This window comes from Staurois parvus, unplaced genomic scaffold, assembly GCF_062004578.1.
Source record: "Staurois parvus isolate SC_StPar_1 unplaced genomic scaffold, SC_StPar_1.0 ptg000420l, whole genome shotgun sequence".
Lineage (NCBI taxonomy): Eukaryota > Metazoa > Chordata > Amphibia > Anura > Ranidae > Staurois > Staurois parvus.
The window spans coordinates 1,010,733-1,032,929 of record NW_028318216.1 but is presented as its reverse complement, the minus strand read 5'-3'; the positions used below and the strand labels follow the sequence as shown (position 1 = coordinate 1,032,929).

Sequence of the window (22,197 nt, the reverse complement as noted above, 5' to 3'; positions counted from 1 at the left end):
CTGGTGACCTGGGGTGGGGGGTGCAAATGATTCTTATAATTTGCAGGGATTTGAATGATCAGTGACTGATTTACTTAACCTTTATTTCAATAGCATTGGCCAAGGTGGTGAATATAGTTATATCAAATGAGAAGTGAATCAGTATTTTAGGCTTGTTCTTTATCATAAATTCACATAAATTGCTCAATACACAGTAGTACAAGAGGCAATGTGGCATGCGAGATATAATGATACTATATTCCATTTTGGTCCAGAGCGGGGTGACTTCCTGGCATTGGATCTCGGGGGCACTAATTTCCGGGTACTCCTGGTGCGTGTTCGGAATGGAATGAGACGCGGAGTGGAAATGCACAACAAGATCTACACCATTCCCCAGGATGTCATGCAGGGGACCGGAGAAGAGGTGAGATTTATATATATATATGGTGGGGTCTGGCCACCTCTGTGCTTGGTTGAAAATTTGTTCAAATGAATTTAAAGCTGAACAGATATAAAAGACTCAAATTAATGCAGCTCTGTATTCATTGGGACTTCATTAAAAGTCCTTTTTAATGCAACCAGAATTTGTCCCGGTATCGGCCTCTTGTAATCCCAAGTACAGCAGAGCTCAAGCTGACCTTAGATGAATCGAAAATGGGCCAGTTCAGCAGGGACAAGCCAAATTTTGATCAATTTATGGCCTTTCCCACTCAACAGAAGTTGATGTAACAATCGACTTCTGTTGAATGAGAATATTGAAAAACTTTTGATGATCAGCAACTGCAGTTGTTGATCGGTGTATTCTGACTGCGGAGGAGTCCCGTTGTCAGAATACAATGGCACAGTGGGAAAGATTCCTCTATCTACCTCACCTTTGTGGCTGGGTTCTTTTTTTTAATCAGCCTGCTGGCTGATTTAATTGATTAGCTATAGATGATTCCTGACAGTAGTAGCATTGTTTTAGAAGTGTGTATAATAATACTTTCAGACCTTATGATATCACAGTGACAATCCTGAAATTCTTTTACAGCTGTTCGATCACATTGTGCACTGCATTGCCGACTTCCTGGAATATATGGGCATGAAAGGAGTGTCCCTACCACTTGGGTTCACCTTCTCTTTTCCTTGCCACCAGAACAGCCTAGACGCGGTAACTATCAATAATTCAGCATTATTCTCTATCATATAAACATGCACCTTTATTCATTCATTGGGTCTTCTTTAAGATATCAACAGCAAAAAGGTTAAGGTGGTTGTAACCAGATGGTTACATACAGTAGTTACTCTGGTCCATCTAATTCACTCCACAGTTCCTGATGAACTGTCCAAATCCCATTTACTGGGTGACCCTGGTGACCCCTTCCTGCCCAACATTCTTCAACTGAGAGATCAAAGGACCTGGGTGAAAAATTGTTGGCTGAACAGTGACTGCATCCGGGCAGATGCAGCCACTGTTCAGGTATGTTCAGGCTGAGACTGGCTGTCAAAATACAATAGCTGCAGTGGGAGACTCATCCATCCACACTGTATAAATAGAAGAATATGGTAGATTTTCTTTTGTTCAGCCCACAGACATAAAAAAATGTATTAGGCTCCATGCACACGGGGCGTTTTTATAATGCTGGTAACATTAGCTGTTGGAATCAAATTAAAAACGTTTTTCAGTGTTTTTTAGCGTTTTTGCATTAGCATTTAGCGGCGTTTTGCCGTGTTTAGCAGAGTTTTCCCAAGTTTTTCCGCGTTTGCAGTTTTTAGCGTTTTCTTACCAAAAAAAATATTTTTTTTAATCAAAAAAAGTCCAAAAACGCCGGTTTGCGGCGTTTACCACATTTTTCAGCATTAGAGCGTTTTTACAGCTAAAAAACTCTTCTAGAAACCCACTAGTTCTGAGTTTTTTTCCAGCCCAAAAATGTCCCTGCCAAAAAACATTGATTACAGTCTATGTGTGCATGGACACATAGAATAAGATGCTTTAGAGTTTACTGGCTGTAGAAAAAAGCGGCAAAAGCCAAAAACCGCAGCTGTAAAAACGTCCAGTGTGCATGTGGAGCTTTGAGTGGAGAAAAGACTGTAATGGTTTAGTCCATATAAGCATACAGAAAGAAATTCACTGCATATATAGATTGTAAGCTCCAAGGAGCAGGGCCCTCCTATCCCTCTTGTATTGAACTGTATTGTCTCCCATTATATTGTAAAGTGCTGAGCAAACTGTTGGCGCTATATAAATCCTGTATAATAATAATAATATATGTTTTCTACAATTCCCACAACAACTAATAAAATGATCGGAGCAACCAATATAATAAACGGTGAACATGCATGGTGGTTTTGCATTGCATAAACCACCATGCAGTTACCAATAGAACAAAAAAACCGTATGCATTATTAAAGCCGAACAAGCAGATATAAAAGTATGCAATTTATTCAATGTATGCAGTCATTAAAAACTAATGAAACATCTTAATTTCAGCCTTTGTTAATCTTCTGAATAGCATCTCTCATACTGGGAGAGGGAGGGGCAGCATTCTGAGGCGTCCCGGCTCCATTGCTTTGTACAGTGCTGTTAAGCAGGCCACTGGCACTAATAGAAGTGTATTCAACGTTTTTCATTTTAAAGAAGTAGGGCCAAAGCTCTTTTGGCCCTGCATCTCCTGTAGGTCACAGGAGCACACTTCATTCTACACTCCTGTGACCCATATTATTATACAGCAGACATTAGCCCGCTGTCAGCTGATGTCACTCAGCCTGCCCAGACTCTGGAGAGATCCCACTTTAATGTTGTGATTCACCTAGATGCCTGGACCGGCAGCTGTCTCTCAGAACCGATGGGAGCTTGAGCCAGCCGCTCCCGTCCCCCTACAATCCGGTGCTCCAGTGAGGTCTGGAGGGGCAGAACAGAGAGCCGGTGACTGATTGTCACCAGCTTATTAAAGAACAAGAACGGAATGATCAGTGGTCTTTGATCGCTCAGTTCTCATTCTAGAGGAAGTGGGAGAAAGATGCAACATTGGTCCACCTAGGTGAGTATAAATGTTTATTTTAAGACCCCTGCTTCTCTTTTAAGCATGTTCGTTCTATTTTCTACTCATTAATGTGGTCAAATCAACATTTTTTTTCAGCCGTAGTGATAGGAAATTTTGAAGGAGCAGGATGAATTTTTTTTTTCTCGAATTAACAAATTTCTAAGTGTGTGGGATTTTCGTTTGGAAAAGTCCATTCATTTCAAATTCTAGTATTAAAATCAAACTAGATTGTACTTTAAATCGACATCCATCAAATCATTGAATGTACTAAAAATTTTCGCATGAACATTTGTTTGAAAATCTCCTAGTGTATGCCCAGCTCTCTTTATCTGAACATGCTTACAAAAGGGGAGAGCGAAAGTATGGCCTTATCCGTGTGATTTTGCTTCTTGATTATCCATGGGCTGGGATAGGCTAATGAACAAGTTGTGTTGCCTAACTGCAGAGGAGACAGGTAATGCCCCAGCATCTCTGTGCTGTGTGGCATGGCAGAGGTGTCTAGATCTTGAAAGAGGCTGAACAGATTTACAAACCCTATCTAAACTGTAGAGTTTATACCTACAAACCTTTATGATATCCTCTTTTACTGCTACTTCTATAATAAAAGATTGTCAGTCTGCCATAGTAGAGATAGATGCATTTTACAGGAGTTCGACATTAGACTGTCATGTGAGAGAATACGGCTAGACTGCTAACAGGCAACATTCTCAACATCTCTTGCCCCCCAACCCTTGTCTCTTCACAACTCTAAAGGAATGCTTTTTAAAGGATTGGTAATACCTAATGATACATGCTGGCTCTTGATTTCCAACTTGTAAAATGAGCAGAACAGAATACTTGCTGTATCCCATGAACATTTGGGGGTTTTAGAGTTAGGAGGCAAGAGACCATCTGGTCGCCCTCTACCTTTTCCTTCCTCAACTCTCACTGCACACACATAAAAATACCCGGGCATTTTATACGGAATTAAAATCTATACCAATTAAAGGCATTACCAGCTTTTGCTATAAAGTGGAAAACCACTCAAGCTACAAACCAGTTCTGAGCGGTGTGGTCACCTTGTCTAGACCTCTGCCAACCATCTGTTCTCCATGGATGAAGAACAGTTTTGGGCTTCTGGAGGACTGATAAAAGTTGCCCAGCTTTTTTTGATACAGCAAGTATCTTGGCTTAGAAATAAATCACATTCAGTCAGTTTCCAAATGTGATAAAGTCAGAGCAACGTCTATCACTTCTACAGCCTCTGGACTGCTTTTACATTCACAGAGATTTGCTGATCAACAGGCTTTCATCAAGGCAGCCCACAGAGAACATTTATTATTAAATACACAATAATTAACAAGAATATATGCCACTGTCATTCTTACCTCAACTCTTTATCCACAGGGCATTCTTTTGAAGTGGACAAAAGGTTTCAAGGCATCTGGCTGTGAAGGAGAAGATGTTGTGAATCTCTTGAAAGAAGCTATCCACAGAAGAGAAGTGAGTACAAACTATTTTGCACACCCATTAAGGAACATGCAAATAAATGGTTAGCTTTGTAGTTTAAAATGGTCAATAAGATAATAGTCACAAGAGGCTAATACACTTGTTGCAGCTTATCAGAGACTGAAGAGATCACTATGTACATTACTACACTCAGATTAGCAACCTCTGGTGTTCACCTATATTCAAAGTGTATAAAAACAAAGTGGCAACTGATATCTGGCAGTGAAAATAGGTGCATGTCACAAATACTGTATGTCATACACTGCACCTAGGATCAATCAGTACAGTCCAGAAGGTAAAGGTCACCACCGCTGGTCGGATTGGCTGAAGAGCCTCGGAAACCAGGAAGCGATCAGGGGCCATGGAGCGCAGAGCCAGCTAGAAGTGACTTCAGCACTGGGGGCCAAACAGGGATTTCAGGGCCGCCCAGCTCATTTGTCATGCTCCTGGGTGCCCCCAAAATGTGTGGCCACTCCCAAGTTTGATCCCCAGTGCTGATGACACTTCTGGCCAGCTCTACTCCGTGCTCCATGGCCCCTGAGTGCTTCCTGCAATCTGGTTGCCGAGGGTCTTCACTTATATTTTGTACATTTAGACAAAGCTTATTTCATAAGCAGAAGGCATCAGCCATAGTGAGAAATCAGGAATCATCTGTCACTTGTCTCACTAGAGTAACCTAAAATATAAACTGGCCACAGACTGAATGAAATTTGGCCAGTTCAGCAGGAACTAGACAAATTTCAATCAGTGTTTCGCCGTCCTTGCTCAACAGAAGTCAATTGTTTGATCAACTTCTGGAAAATTTTTCTCGATCAGCAGCTGCAGCCACAGATCAATGAATTCTGACAGTGACAGACCTCGCTGTTAGAGTACAATGTCCCGGTGGGGCTGATTCCTCCATCCACCTTGTTTGTGTGGATGGAGGATTCTGTTGAATGAAAGAAATCTAACTGTCTATGGGTTGATGTCCTTTGCTGTTTGCATTGCATTACTGATAAGACATGCTGTACATTAATTAAAGGATAATTGTAATGTTAAACTAATTTTCTGCCCTGAAGCAATTGCTGTGAATGCTGCAAAATGGTAAATTATCTTGGCTACTTGTGCCCGTCAAAGCACTGCTGAGCACTTACAAGCCTTTACAGCCTGTGGCAGGGTTTTCCTGTTCCGTACGCTCTCATGCTCTCTAGCAGTGGGTATCTGTTTCAGAATGAAGGACAAGAAGGGTGGGGTCTGTACTGGCCAAGGCTTCTGCCATCCTTCTTCTGAGTAAGACCCTGAGCAATATGGAAGGCCAACACTGCAAAGGCCCAGTATGGGTTGGGAATTGCTCAGCACCATTTTTTTGTTACCCAGTTAGCTAAAGCCTAGCTTAACTTTCAGCTTAAAACAGGCTAAAACATTTCAAATGCAAAGTATTACAGTTTGATTACTTTATAAAGTAGCTACAGACCGAGTAGAAAAGCCTATTCCCTGCAACCAAGCTGCGGAGAAGGTCTCTTGCTCACTGTGTGGAAGCACAGGGGGTCGGATACACACCAGAGCCAGAAGTCTCCAATCAGCAAGGAACATGAGATTTTCTGATTGCATGCCTCCTAGTGAGTCAGACCTGTACAGAGAGACTACTGCTTCCACAAAGAGAGTAAGGAACCTTCTTCTCAGCATAACTGCAAAAACCTTCTCCACAGTGGCTGAGAGTTGCCATGTGTATTTCCAGCTTTTAATTAAGATAACTCACTGAAAACAATGCACTCCCTGTGTGACTGGTAATTTATCTTAATAATGAGGCAATGATGCTAGTGACTAGTCTAGCATTGCACAGCAGTGAGGATCCTATCATTAGTTCTGACTTGAAACTATTTGCATGTAAGTTTGGCTGGCAAACACAAACTTTATAATAAGTGTTCATCCAACATTCAAGCTGTGTGAATGTTAAATGTGGGCAGCATGTTTTAGGGCAGGGGTGTCAAACTGGTGGCCCACTAGCTGTTGCGAAACTACAAGTCCCATCATGCCTCTACCTTTGGTAGTTGTAACTGTCAATCTTGCAATGCCTCATGGGACTTGTAGTTTGGCAACAGCTGGAGGGACACAAGTTTGACACACGTGTTTTAGAGTATACAAAGTTGAAGGATCGCTCCATTTTTCAAGGGGAAAGTGTTGTAACCCTTGAAGTTTAAAACAGTAAAGTAAAGCTGCAGATTTTCATTACAAATGCCTCTATGTCTTCAGTTAATAACCAACATTTCTCTATACTTACTGGCATTATATCCTCATTGGTCCTTTAACTAAAAGAATGTCATTTTAAAATGAGAGTACCCATTCAAATCCATCACTAGTTGTTACATAAGTCTTACTCTGCTCTCCACAGGAGTTTGACTTGGATGTAGTAGCTGTTGTGAACGACACAGTAGGCACCATGATGACATGTGGCTATGAAGACCCATACTGTGAAATGGGACTGATTGTCGGTAAGTTGCAAATCTACATTTATGATTATAAAGGCCATCTGGGAGAAGAACTGTGGATGTAATAGACAGAGCCAATTATTCTGCTGGAAAAGCTCCTGTGAGCACATACAGTTGTATCAGTTACAATATTGTAGGTCTTTTTAATAATTTCCAGATTGATATAAATGGACTTCAAGTCCGATTCTCCTTATAAAGCAGAACAACAGAACTGGGCACTATGAGCAATACCTAAAGAGACCCTGTTACCAGACCAATCATTTCCTATGGGGGATACTTAAAGAGACCCTGTCACCAGACCAATCATTTCCTATAGGGGATACTTAATGAGACCCTGTCACCAGACCAATCCTTTCCTATAGGAGAGACTTAATGAGACCCTGTCACCAGACCAATCATTTCCTATAGGGAATACTTAATGAAATCGTATCACCAGACCAATCATTTCCTATAGGGGATACTTAATGAAACCGTGTCACCAGACCAATCATTTCCTATGGAGGATACTTAATCAGACCCTGTCACCAGACCAGTCATTTCCTATGGGGGATACTTAAAAAGATCCTGTCACCAGACCAATCATTTCCTATGAGGGATACTTAAAGAGAACCTGTCACCAGACCAATAATTTCATATAGGGGGTACTTAATGAAACCGTGTCACCAGACCAATAATTTCCTATGGAGGATACTTAATGAGACCCTGTCACCAGACCAATCCTTTCCTATGGAGGATACTTAATCAGACCCTGTCACCAGACCAATCCTTTCCTATGGAGGATACTTAATGACACCCTGTCACCAGACCAATCCTTTCCTATGGAGGATACTTAATCAGACCCTGTCACCAGACCAATCCTTTCCTATGGAGGATACTTAATCAGACCCTGTCACCAGACCAATCCTTTCCTATGGAGGATACTTAATGACACCCTGTCACCAGACCAATCCTTTCCTATGGAGGATACTTAATCAGACCCTGTCACCAGACCATTCAATTCAACAAAAACCTTTTTAATAAGGTAATACTTTCGCATAACATATGCTATGCATTGTAAAAGCTTCCTTTGGGTAGACATCCAAAAGCCCTGAGACTGCTGCTGGGTGCCATCATCTTTGATATATCATCAGCAGCCCCAGCAGACTCTGAACTGTCATACAAGTGACTCTCTATAGTATATTCCTCTTCGTTATTTTCTTGAAAGTTGTATAAAAGATAATGTAGGGAGGTTAAAGCAGAGCTAAACTTACCTTTCTTTCAATAATCTCCATCCTTCACCGGCATTGACATCTTCTGCTGGGTGGCAGTCTTCTTTGGCTGGCATGGGATCATGTCGGTCCTGTGCATGTACAGGAGTTAGTCATCCCAGAACACAGGGATTGTGCCAGTAATGTAAACTGAGCTGCGCATGCACAAATCAAATTACATGCCGGAGGAGACAGCAAGCAGGCAGGTAGGTGTATTTTATTTCAGAAGAGACATCTAAAGTCTCTTCTGCAATAAAGAACCTGCAGTTTATGAGAGTGGAAATTTCGTTCTGCTTTAAGATGCTGGGCCAGCACAGGCATAACGAGGGAGGGGACTATGGTAAGGAACTGGCTCTTTTAAACTAGTCACACTTCCTAGCAAGTTCAATGTTGCATTGCATATAAATAAACAAATCATTCATTGACAGGAAAAACTCTGAATAAGCATTTTAAATACTTGATTTTTCTGTCTGCAATATCTGCAAATTTAGATTGTTGACAGAGTCTCTTCAAACTTGTGGCTGCTATTCCCTGCAAAAATCAAGTCTCAGTAATAGAGATTAATAGGAGGGGCATAATTTATTTTCCTGAAAAAAATTATAATACTGATGTGTAATCAGTATATCAATTAATACCATTCTTTTCTTTGTGTATGTCAGGTACTGGCAGTAATGCCTGTTACATGGAAGAGATGAGGAATGTGGACCTGGTGGAGGGAGGAGAAGGTAGAATGTGCATCAATATGGAGTGGGGAGCATTTGGTGATAATGATTGTCTGGAAGATTTCCGTACAGAGTTTGACACGGCAGTGGATGAGCTGTCTCTTAACCCTGGAAAGCAGAGGTAGGTCTCCTTTTGACACCAGTAACCGAAATTCAACAGAAACAAATGTAGCCCTATCTAGCTGTCATGGAAACACTGAGAAATTCAGTATGAAATTTTCGAGATCGCAGCCCTGGCTTTACCTTGACAAAGTGTCATGTGTGCATGTATAATGTGTCATCTGTGTCTGCAGAGTGGGTGGATTAGAGAGTAAAATTCTGTACTGGGCTTATTATCTTTAGCTTTGTCTCCTGCAAGCCATTACTGCTGATTTGGTTCTACCATGACAGATACAAAGGATTTATGTCACAAACATAACATAATACATACCAACCTACAGGACTGGTCTAAAACCTATTTGTAAATTTAGAGTATTTGTCATCCTAATTTTGTTACACGGTATATGGTGAATACCTAAAGTGTATTTCTGAGCAAACATATTTTATACAGTATATATATATATATATATATATATATATATATATATATACAGTATATACATACAGTAAACCCATATGGAAGAAATTAAAAAAAAAAAAAAATTCTTCCCAAATACATTGACATACATTGTACATTGACATACAATGTACATTGACATACATTGTACAATTTTGGCCATATTCCATATATTTCAATATATATATATATATATACATACACTGAATGTTGAAATGCGTTTTTATTACAAAACGTATGAAAAATATTTTTAAAAATACATTTCAAATGTACTGTATGTCTTTACAAATACCAATCTACATTTTTGGAATGCATTTATAAATATATGTAAAAATATATGTTAAAAAAAATTTGAAGAATATATTTTAAAATATATATTTTTTAAATATATTCTTCAGATTTTTTTTTACATATAAAAAAGTAATTTTAACATATATTTTTACATATATTTGTAAATGCATTCCAAACATGTAGATTTGTATTTTTAAAGACATACAGTATATTTGAAATGTATTTTTCAAAATATTTTTAACATATTTTGTAATAAAAACGCATTTCAACATGCAGTATATACTGTATATGTGTGTGTGTGTGTATATATATATATATATATATATTTTTTTTTTTAATTTATATTTATTGAAATCTATTTTGAAATATAGGGAATATGGACAAAATTGTAGTATTTCAAATATATGTCAATATATTTGGGAAGAATACTTTTAAAATATATTTCAAATATATTTTTCTTCCATGTGGGTATATATAACATTATAAATACCTTTTGTGAGTTCCAACACAGCTCTCCTGCTTAGCGTGGCCAGTTTTTAGCAGGAAACTGGCAGGAACGCCAGGGATTTCACACAAAGGAAGAAATACAAGGAGAACAGGATGCTTTTGCAAATAAAAGTACATGGTATAGTAGGCACATATCAGGAATATGAAATACTGGGTTTATATATTCTTTTAACAAATATAAATGCATTGGTTTTTATAGGCCACACAGACACTAACTTTTCTCTATGCTTCTTCATGACATACTGTTCTTCATGATGGTAATGAAGGTTAGAGCCCAATTAGTAAATTTCCTTTTGATTTCAGGTTTGAAAAGATGATCAGTGGCATGTACCTTGGGGAGATAGTCAGGAATATTTTGATAGACTTTACCAAACGAGGACTCCTGTTCCGTGGAAAGATCTCTGAAAGACTCAAGACAAGGGGCATCTTTGAAACAAAATTTCTGTCTCAGATTGAGAGGTAAGTGCATGTGAAGACATTTTACTCAGTACTTTTTGTCTCTTTCACCACATTGTAGAATGATCCTATAATGAGAGTTCCATTTCCTTTTCTACTGACATACATTCTTTCCCTTAACTAAAACATAGTGAATAACATATTAACAAATGTATAAAGCTAGCAAGTTTGTTGCATGTGGACGGAGGAAATCAACAAACGTGCATTAACCATATTCTAAATCACTCAACCCTTGCCATCCAGCAGAAATAACCTAATAAAAACCTGTTTCTAACATTTTAATAAAAATAGAGATTTTAACTGTACACATTTTTCAGTAGGTGTGGAAGCCATGCACTACATGCGAGGTGCGTGTGCATAGTGTAGCCCAGCTCCCACCTGTAAGAGTATCATCACGTGCACCTTTAGAAAAAATAAAAAGGTTTCCAGAATGTTACTTTAGTCCTCCGTAAAGTGAACTAGACCTAACTTTCTAAGTAAACAGTACTATTGAGATGTAAACACCTTGTGGTCCTGATAGTTAGCATTATAAAAGCATAAACCTGTGGAACCCTCTTGGATCCTAGGCCTTGGCTGGACATTTTCTTCCACTTCTGTTCAAGTCTAGATTTAGCCCAGCTGCTTTCAGGAATATACCCCATCCCCTCAGTCAGCAGTCAGGTGCTGAAATGTGATTGGGCAGTATAGGCTAAGCCAGTGTTTCTCAACCTTTTTTCAGTCAAGGCACTCTTTAAAATTAAGGACAGTCCTGAGGCACCCTTTAAAATTATGGATAGTCTTGAGGCACCCCATTCTAAAATGGGGTGCCTCAAGACTGTCTATAATTTTAAAAGAGAACCCCATTATAAAATGTGAAAAACTAATCTAATGGTTTTATATAACACATCCACACATGTAGGACACCCAACATTAGAAGTGATTTATTCTTCCAAAGCAAATACACCTTTGCACACTGTTACTGAGTGTTTCTCTTCTCCCTCAGTTTTTCTCCATCACTGAGCTAATGTGACCCCCAGCACTGATGGAGAGAGGCAGGGGAGGGTCAAACTAGGATTCTGTGCAGACAGGTGACATCCTCCTTATCAACTGATGATGTCATTGGTTGTTAGGATTTCAGTGGCTAGAAGGTTGTAATGGTGCACAATGAAACCTGTGACTTTGTGTAACTAAAAGACAGGCTTGTTCCACACGCTGGCTTGTATAACAAGTTTTGGACAATTTTTAGACCTTTTGCCAAGTCACCCCTGAAGAAACCTCAAGGCACCCCAGGGTGCCTGGGCACCCTGGTTGAGAAAGGTTGGGCTAAGCAAAGGCAGAGGGCAGCTAATGCTTAACTACAGTAAGGGCAAAGTTTAATTATGACTTGATGCTGAATTCCATGTATGATATCAATTGCCTACCTACATTGGTCCAACTGTGGAAGCTAACAATCACTGACTTCTACAGTGATCACCGCAAACTTCCAAGTCCAGGGCCTGTGCACAGGGAGTTGCTCTCTTGGTACTGCTGTCATTCACAGAACGCCTTGTATTTTTTTCTAAGAATACAAGGCGTTCTCTGATTGGACAAAGTGGGATTCGTGTCATGACCGCTCTTTACCTCATCCAAAGCAGAACTTTGCAGATCCGAAACTGTCATAATTTATATGGGCCATATTGATTTATAAGACATTATTCTGTTTATTTTAAGAAGATTAAAAGTTGTATACTTAGTTTATGTCTTCTCTTGCCAGTGATCGCTTGGCATTGCTGCAGGTACGCTCCATTCTCCAGCACCTTGGATTGGACAGCACGTGTGATGACAGTATCATTGTGAAGGAGGTGTGCACAGTCGTGGCCCGGAGAGGTGCTCAGCTATGTGGAGCTGGAGTGGCCGCTGTGGTTGACAAGATTAGGGAAAACCGTGGACTGGAGACCCTAAAGGTCACAGTGGGAGTGGATGGAACTCTCTATAAGCTTCACCCACAGTAAGTCCTATGAAACTTACAAGAAATTTGAATAATCAAGTAATGTAGATTCTCAACATTTCCTATCCTATCTGCGTTGACTTGTTAGTCAAATATACAGCTAAAAATGTGTCTGGATCTACCATCTAAGATCCAGATGTGCTTCAAGCAGCCCAGCCATTCTGCCACTGGTACAATACCATCATGTGATGCCTAACACCTATATATGGTATGTCTTAGCTGGAGGTCTTAAAGGGAAAAATGATTAGCCTTTAAACAACAGAGCTTGCCATCCTTTTGCATAGGACCAAAACTATGTATAATGGGCAACTGAATCAATGGTATTTCCTGCTTCTCTATTCCCCAAGTTAATTCCTCTAGCAATAGAGAATACTAAATGCTTTTATATCAGTTAAATATATTTTTTCAAACTCTATATACAATCAAGTTAAACAAATGCTTTTGCCACCTGCATAAATCACTTGATATCCAGCTTTACTTGTGTTTCTTCTTGTGTTTCTGGGCCCCAGAAGAGTTGCATTGCCTGCTATGGCAATAGTTGTACCCTTGCTTGGACACAGTTTATCTCACAGACTCTGTTGTTAATTTTAAATAAACAATTATGCATTAACAGTCTAATAAATTCCATTCCTGCTTGTGTATTGATATATACTTTAAAATATCTAAGCATTTACCCTAAGTTAGCAGAAAGTCAATGCATTGCAGAGAGGCACTCCAAAGACATTCTGGCAGGTTAATTGGATCCTGTCTAAATTGTCCCTAGTATGTGTGTGTATGAATGTAAGTTAGGGACCTTAGATTGTACAACCCTTGAGGGTTAGGGACTGATGTGAACATGCAATATATATGTATAGCACTGCGTAAATTGACGGCGCTATATAGGTACCTATAATAAATAAATAAATAAATGTCTCTATGAAGCATACTTGTGCATCCACAAATGTGTAGTGTTTTCTATAGCTCACTTCATTAGTGTAATACTTTTTTTTTATTTCTTTGCAGCTTTTCCTCCATCATGCACCAAACTGTGAAAGAACTGTCTCCAAAGTGTCAGGTGACCTTTATGCAGTCAGAAGATGGCAGTGGAAAGGGAGCAGCACTCATCACAGCCGTGGCATGCAGGATCCGGGAAGCAGGCCAACGCTAGAGCAGGAGAGGCCTATGATTCAACTATTGCATTCCTGTACATGTTACAGACTCCTTACACCGCCACAATTTGTTATACCATCACATGCTATAGACTCAACTGGACTGGGCCATCAGTGACATTCCTGGACACAACCTATGCCACCAAGGATTTGGAATATGTAGTTGACCAGTAAAATTTATATTGTAAATAGGTCATATATTTTTGTAGGATAGATCATTGGAAATAGCATTGGCGATCCAGTGTTACAGAACACTGAGTTCCATGCTTTGCTGCTAGTTGTTGGGAAATATTCAGTTTTTGCTTTAAACTCCTGGCCCAAGAAACTGTAGTGCGATAAAGACAATGTCAGATTTTTTTATTGTATAGGGTGACAGATCTGCTTATGCATAATGGCCATACATAATACCATTTTCACAAAAATAACCTAAAAATCCCTAAAGGTGGGCCAATCTTAAACTGGTAAATGAAGTTGGATGGCCTTCATAATATATCACTGCTGGTAGCAATGGCTGGATTCACCAGTATTCGTTTTAATGCACAGTAATGTTTTAATTAGTTTTACCAATAAGCAAATAAGATAATTTTTTAGATCCCAACTAGAGAAATTGAAATTGGCTAGACTAATGCACACCGGTTGGTAACATTTAGTCAAAACCTGTGAATGGCTGTCATTGTTCTGAATTATTTGATGTCTTTAACATCCAGATAATCTAGATGCCAGATAGGGGTTATAGACACATAATAGTGCCAATGTCAACCCCGCACATTGTTGTCATTGAGTGACAGCGTTTTTTGGCAATTCTTAGTGGAGTTCGAAATTAATTTACAAAACAAAATTTGCAAGGAGAAATTACAGTGTGCTCCTTTATACCAAATTGGTAGGAGATGTTATGAAACATATTGTTCCTTTATTACTTGGTGTTAATTGAAATCTAAGTTAAAATGTACTTTTAATTAATTTGTCCTCGCAAGGACAGATTTCATTACCGCCAAGCAATCTCACAGTATAGAGATAAAAATGGGTGACCTGGAAATTATGACACGGCTTTTTGTATAAAAACATCACATCTTTGTTTTCAGCAGTATACTAGTGATGAACACAGGAACTTTGTTCTCATAAAAAACAGATTTCTGGTAGCACAGTGTGAAGAATTTAGTGCCCTTTAGCTCCATTGTCTGCTTCTTCAGGTGTCAGCACATAGAAAGGGAAACACAGACAAAAAAGGGAAAGCATAATCTATACTAAAGATGCAGTCACACTATAAAATGTCTAAAATTAACATTTATACAATATAATTTTATATTTTAAATTAAAAAATGCCAAATTTAATGTGTATATTCAAATGGAAAAATACCACATGAGCAGTTTTGGCATTTCAATAGAGCCTTATTCAGTTTCTACTTGCAAAGTTTAAAAATGTTCCTCATGCAACACACTTAGCGAATGCCAGTATACAGTCACATGGAGGTTTTTCAATTCATTTGAGCTTGCTGCAGTTATTACAAAGCAAGAGGTGCAAGAAACAAAGCTGGATAGGCATTTGCAAGATTCTGAATCTCCAGTTTTAACTTGTTACAATGTATAGCCCAATCTCTCAGGGATAGGTGTGCTTGATGCTATTCACATTCACATTTCTCCTTGTTAGCTTTGTACCAGGTTATAAACTGGGGCAGTAGGCACACTCCGTGTCCTGCTGTCAGTCTACAAAGCTTTACATTAAGAATTACGTAAAATATTATATATTTAGTATATATATATATATATATATATATATATATATGTATTACATAAAAGACAACTAAAGTCTTTTATGTAATTCCGACAGCTTGACACCTTTGTTATATGACATGGCCAAAGATAGGAGAATCTTTTTAGGGGCCTGACACATTTGTTTGGACAGAGGTAGGTGAATAATATAAAAAAAGATTGAGAAATCACTGAGAACGGTTCAAAAGTGGAGCTTCAGATTATTACACGTCATTTTTGTAGTCAGTTCTGTTGCTGGAAACATTTAGAGAAAAAAACTCTTCGCAGGAAGCGTATTTGCTGAGTGAACTTGGGATTTAGTAATGGCTTACAGAATCTTTACTGTGTAACTGATGTGGCACATAGTTAGCAATTAAAAATAAACACATCAATAATTTATTTACTATCTGTATCCAATAAAGTCCCCTAATAAAAGAATATATTTTATTTATCCCAGGCAACACACTGCCTTAATATTGACAAGTATTTTTTTTATATATATACTGTATATAATTACCCCTGTAAATTATTAGGCTGGCATATATTTTGAATATAGGTTTATGAGTGATTTTATGGGTGGTTGTTTGGTCTCATTTTTAAAACCTGGAGGAAAGTAAAGTGAAGGTGATGCCCTCAACTCCCAGTCCAGTTACACCTGTCATTTTTATAGGGCCACATCTCCACTTTGTCTTTCCAGTATTTTTTTATACATGAGGTTAATATATCCTGTGACACTTGAAAACTTTTACCAAACTTGAGGACTGTACATTGTAGGCATGGGACTATAATGGCTCTTAGGATTGTCCCTAATTAAAGCATAGGCAATAAAATTGAGCAATAAGGTATCTCTCTGGGTGTGTAACTCTGCAGCTCCCGAGGACCTGTTTGTGTGTTTTACATAAATGTTCATTGTAGAGTAGTTGTAGTTTATTATTGCTGTTATTAATATTATATTGTTAATTTATATTACGCTTGTGTAGTATGTTTTTAACTTGTTAGGAAAAGTTACTGGTGTGGAGCACCTTGTAACCCTTTGTATGCTCTTTCAGCAGTTGCCTCTTCCAAATAAATGACAATACTGTTTGTTAACTTGTTACATAACCATCAAATGCAAAGAGATCAGTATATATATTCTGTAAATAGCACAAGTCTAAATTTCTACACAGAGCCTGCATGGCTATGCAACTGTAAAGCACATAAATTGACATTTGTTGTTAAATATACAACAATGTAGATTTAGACAGTATTTCTGCATAAATATATTTGTATAAATTGTGTTCTTCCATCCTGCACTTACCTTGGGATGTAACATGATCGGTACATGTGGTCTTCAAGAGCATCTGTTATGTGTACGATGGGTCTCCAGAATATAATGAGAATGAAGTTTCTATGTTCAAGGGGATGCTATGAAGAATGGAAAAATCACTGGGAGCATTGTGTACACTCACAAGGTGCATACTTTGAAACATACAATGTTCAATGGCAAATTGTTTCAATAATAGAATTTTAAAAATATTCTTATTGCTTTCTGGACACACCTTATACACTTTGGAGGCAGCCATGTTGAGAGCTGGAGGATGCCACCTATAGGTTTTTTGCTAAATGGGCTTCTCTTTGACAGCATTGTGATTTTTTGAGTTCCTTCAGGCTCCTCAATACACACAATTGACTGAATCCTATTTAATTCGGCACTTGGGCACCATATGGCTAAGAAGTTGTCATTTGGTTGCAACATATATAAAGTATTGGTTCCATAGGCTTGAGTTAGTTTGTTCACACATAGGAATGTGAACTGGTGTGTTTTAATGTCAGGGATGATTTTTTTCACATTGTGCCCTTAGGCATTAGAGCCATGAATCTGAATACTGATTTGACACTCAAAATGAATGTCTCCGCTGTGTCTTGGAGACTCCTGCTCTTTAAGTTGCAGCTTTACTTCAAGTCATATGGTTCCACAAACTGATAATTAATGCACTGTATCATTGTTTGAGAAAAAAATAACAGTCACCTTTTTCATGTATATAATAATAGAGAAGCTGTGTATTATTTATATTTGCTATTTTATTAGCTTTCTGTAGCTGTAACTTAATAAAGCTGCTGAATGCTTTTTAGAAACATGAAGCACGTCCACATGTGTCATTATTTTGACAAAAAAACTGTTTCTGTAGAATGCTTAACTGACCAGTTCCCACAGTGAAATTAAATGAAAGTGATATTAAAGTTTCATCTTTTTTTTTTTTAAATAACGAACATGTTATACGTACCTGCTGGGTGCAGTGGTTTTGCACAGAGCAGCCATGATCCCCCTCTTCTCAGGTCCCCCACTGGTGCTCCTGGCTCCTCTCCCTTGACCAGTGCCCACAAATGCAAGCTGCCTTCTATGGGGGCACTGGAGCCTGAACGCTCCTTAATCCTGCTCTATGCACCCATAAGACACAAGACATAGAGAGCCACGGCTCGGCCTCACCCCCTGCTCTTTCCTCACTGGCTGTGCTTGACAGCAATGGGAGCCAATGGCCCCTGCTGTTATGTCTCAGCCAATGAGGAGGAGAGACCCAGGACACCTGAGGATCTTGTGCTGTTTTCAGAGGGGGCTCAGGTGAGTATTAGGGGGGCTGTGAGGGTAGCAGCACACAGAAGGTTTTTTTTTTACCTTCATTCATAGAATGCATAAAGGTAAAAAATCTTGAGCCTTTACAACCACTTTAAAGCTTCTTGATGCACAGAAAAATCATGGAAGACCTCTTATTCTTTGATATGGGAGTGGTGTACTAGGTTTTAGTCTTGGCCATATTCATATCCAAGGCCTTGGGAACAGCTGCACTTCCTGCTGCTACGGTGGACACTCTACTGGCCAAAAGAATGTAATGTAATGGATAACGTTCACAGGGGCCACAAAAATACCTGTAGGATGTACAGTTATTGGGAAATTACTACATCTCTTTAATCATGCTTTGAACACCTCAAATGGTATCATTTATCTTCCAAGTTATCTTTCATTTGTACGGAGGTTAGTTTTAATCCCCTCCCACCCAAAATCTATTTACTGTTTTCCAGTAGCGGACATACATTGATAAACATCTTCCCTTTGTTAGCCAGTAGCCAAAGCTTTGTCAAGCAACTGGCTCTCAGTCATGCCAGATCTGGTCCCCACTGAGGACCAAGAACTAACCAGAGTAGTTCACTGACAAAATGATCTTTCAGCTTGAAAAAAATTGTACAACATAAAAGCCTTTTATGTCCTTAACAAAAAGTAAATACATAATAAATATATTTATATTACAGTATATATATATATATATACATCATATAGCTAATCTAATGGTTAAAATTTAGTTTTTCAAATTAGCAATGCAATTGTTGTCCTTTTAACTGGTGCATGCTGAGTGTGCTTTTTTTTCTGGGCATCTAGGCATCAATGAATGCTGGTCACCAAAGGGTTAAGTTTCAGAAAAAAGGAGAAAGGTGTTTCTTTGGGGTTATTTTTTAACACGCTTCAAGTAGGCTCTAGTAGTAGTTAATACCAACATTAGATCTTCTGTTCAACCACAGTGCACGCACTTGGGTGAAGATTTGGCTGGTGCATGTTGAACGGGCTAAATGTCGATCCATGTATGGTCAGCTTAAAGTATGACTAAAGGCAAAACTTTTTGTTTGTTTGTTTTGAATAGAGTGGAGATGGATTAGAACACCTGTCGGTTTTTATTGCTGTCTGTGCCCCCCATTTGAGAGATTCATCTTTCCTATTTGTTTTGTTTACCATTATCATTGAAAGTAAAAATCCCAAATTCTGGGATATCCCCAGAAAAAGAAATAGAGAGGAGATCTTCCAATGGGGACACTAGTTCCCCAAGAAATTCCCTTAATTTGCAGGGGTTTCCTCTCACTTCCTGTTTGGCTATGGGACAAGAAGTGAAGGGAAATCTCTGCAATGGGACATAGATCACGAAAAAAAAATCTGACAGGGGTTATAACCCTCTCTTTTGGTTTTGCCTAAGAAAAGCAAGGTGATGTTTCCCAACTCTGAGCATAAGAAAAAAAAACCCTTGCCATGGGCCCCTTCCCCCACCCTGCAAGACTAAAGGCTTGTTAAAGCAGAATTAATGCTAAGAAAACCCCTTACAAGCAGGCACGTTCTTGTTTGCAAAAAAGAAATCATCCTGTTCACAATCTTATGTACAATGCATACTGATCTGTGCATGTGCAGCTTAGTTTAAATATTTGACACAGTACCAGTGTGCAGGAATGGATGGCTCCCACACATGTGAAGGAGTGATATCATCTTGCTACGGCCAATCAAGAAGAACACCGGCACCGAAAAGAAGCAGAGAACAAAAATGCCAGTGCTGGTGAGGGACTTTGCAGAGGTAAGTCATATTTGAATTCAGAGGTGGAAGAATAGGCTGTGTCACTTACCTTATTTCTAGCTCGGACAGGCTCCCTCAATCTGTGCAACCAGTCCCTGGAAGCCACTTTTCTAAGGCACTCTGGCCTGCAATTGCACTAACAGTCCTAGATTGTACATGATTGAATCAAGGTACCTGCACTGTACTTGCAGAAAATGTACTTAATAAAACTTATTCCTGCGCCAAAAACTACAAAATCTTCATAAGATTCAAAAGGTCTTGAGAACGCCCGATGGGAGGGGCGAAACGCGTTGACGCATTTCCGGTCAATACCCCGTACGTCTGACATCACTTCCGATGAGTGGAGCACACGCCGAGCGGTGCGTTCCAGCGGCCATCTTTGGGAGCTGTGTTGGTCTGTGTGAATTCTCTGCTCTATCCTGTGGCTGATGTGAGATTCCTGGAATAAGGAGGCTGTTAAAACGCTCATGTTTTATCTGGAGGCTATTATATTCAATAAATGTGCCTTTTACAAGTTGCTGACATGTGAGTGGCTTTAATCTGTGCTTTGAAATTTTACCATTATTTGGCAATATTACACTATTTGAGATTTTTTTCTCTTGGTGAACGGTGTAGCCTATTTGGATGGTGAAGAATTCTATAGAGTGGATGCTAAAGAGGGTTTAGGATCCCTTTAAAATTCCTTAAAGGCTTCTTACTCACCAAGTTCTGGTGAGTGCATTTGATGTTGGTTTCTGCACAGGTGACAGGTGGAAGTTTTTCTTTATATTTGAAGAATTTCTGGAATTTTTGATCTTTATTACACATGGACTTTTGGTGTTTTATAATAATATAATTGAGGATATTCACTATTAATTCATGCACTTTATATAACAATTTTTTATGAGTGGATTTAGAAATCTATTTTTGCGCTGTTTATTTATATTTCTTATAGAAAATGTACTTAGCCTATGAAACAGAAAACTAATGCAGTCACCACATCTAAGGACTATTATTATACTTTATTCTTTTATTACAGGTACTTACATAGCGTTGTTTATAATTTATGCAACGCTTTACATATATATTCTACATTCACAACAGTCCCTAACCCTCAAGGGGCGTACAATCTAAGGTCCCTCACTCACATTCATATATTTACATACTAGGGCCAATTTACATAGGAACCAATTAACCTATCAGCATGTCTTTGAAATGTGGGAGGAGACCAGAGTACAGGGAGGAAGATAAGTGAAGCAAAGGAACCCCCTATAGGACTTTGGACTTTGAAGGCTTGAATATGTATCAAAAGAGGTTTTAAAAAAAGTACAAGCTTTTTATTTTGTCAAAATTTTTTTTTTAACATGTAGACACAACATACAATACATCATCCAAAGTCATTGTACAGCATCAACATCAGAATATGAATAACATAGCAAAGATACCCAGCATGACTGTGTTTGACTAGCCATTAAAAATATTTTAACATCACCATCAATACCCAGGGGAAAGTCACCGAGCTACAGGGAGAACATGCAAACCCCAGGCAGGTGGTGCCATGGTTGGGATTCAAACCAATGACCTTAGTACTGCCAGGCAGTAATGTATTAGATCTGTTCTTGGGGTTAGATATCTTTGAAGCAATAATTTACATCACTGTATTGGATGTATGAGTCCTTCTGTTTATAACGGGCACATTCACATAAAAATTTTCATAATAGCAAATTGTTCCAAATTGAATTTAGTAAATGTTCTCTTGTCTCTTTGTAGGAAAAAAGCATGTAAAGGGGAGAAAAATAAATGTTTGATGATATGCAAATAATACTCATTAAAACATTCCACTTTTTGTTCTCAAGCACTAATGAACTGCTGATTAAAAATTGTTTGATTTACAAGGACTCATACTTTATACATTTACAGAGGGAAGAGCGGCATCCTGGAAATGAAATGCTAGTATCCTAATTATCAACAGATTCTACAATTTATCGTGCCTGAGAGCACTCATTTTCACTAGTCCTCTAGTCAGGAAGGCATCAGATGCTGTGATGTTTGTTAAGGTATATGTAAAAGTAATTACTAAAATCTCACCTGAGATTTAATAATTTTATAATGTTTATAACATTTGCAGCTTGCAATAAAATATTATTTTGCATTCTGCATGAAATTCCTTGTACAGGCACTTCCTGTGACATCTCTCTGTTCCCGCCCCCAGTTATACTCGTGTTGTCATATGGGCTTCTGATAGAGACCA

At 38.6% G+C, this 22,197-nt stretch overlaps 1 protein-coding gene across 1 annotated transcript in view; it reads left to right on the top strand.

Moving 5' to 3' along the window:
* LOC149454690 (hexokinase-2) overlaps nt 1-17,721 on the top strand; it is a 68,050-nt gene extending 50,329 nt beyond the window's left edge. The window contains exons 11-18 of the mRNA XM_089687168.1: nt 255-403; nt 1,010-1,129; nt 4,389-4,484; nt 6,862-6,961; nt 8,865-9,048; nt 10,585-10,740; nt 12,470-12,703; nt 13,706-17,721. Coding sequence (XP_089543294.1) covers nt 255-403; nt 1,010-1,129; nt 4,389-4,484; nt 6,862-6,961; nt 8,865-9,048; nt 10,585-10,740; nt 12,470-12,703; nt 13,706-13,850 — 1,184 coding nt within the window. The 3' untranslated portion in view covers nt 13,851-17,721. The remainder of the gene's footprint in view (nt 1-254; nt 404-1,009; nt 1,130-4,388; nt 4,485-6,861; nt 6,962-8,864; nt 9,049-10,584; nt 10,741-12,469; nt 12,704-13,705) is intronic.
* The last annotated feature ends 4,476 nt before the right edge of the window (nt 17,722-22,197 follow it).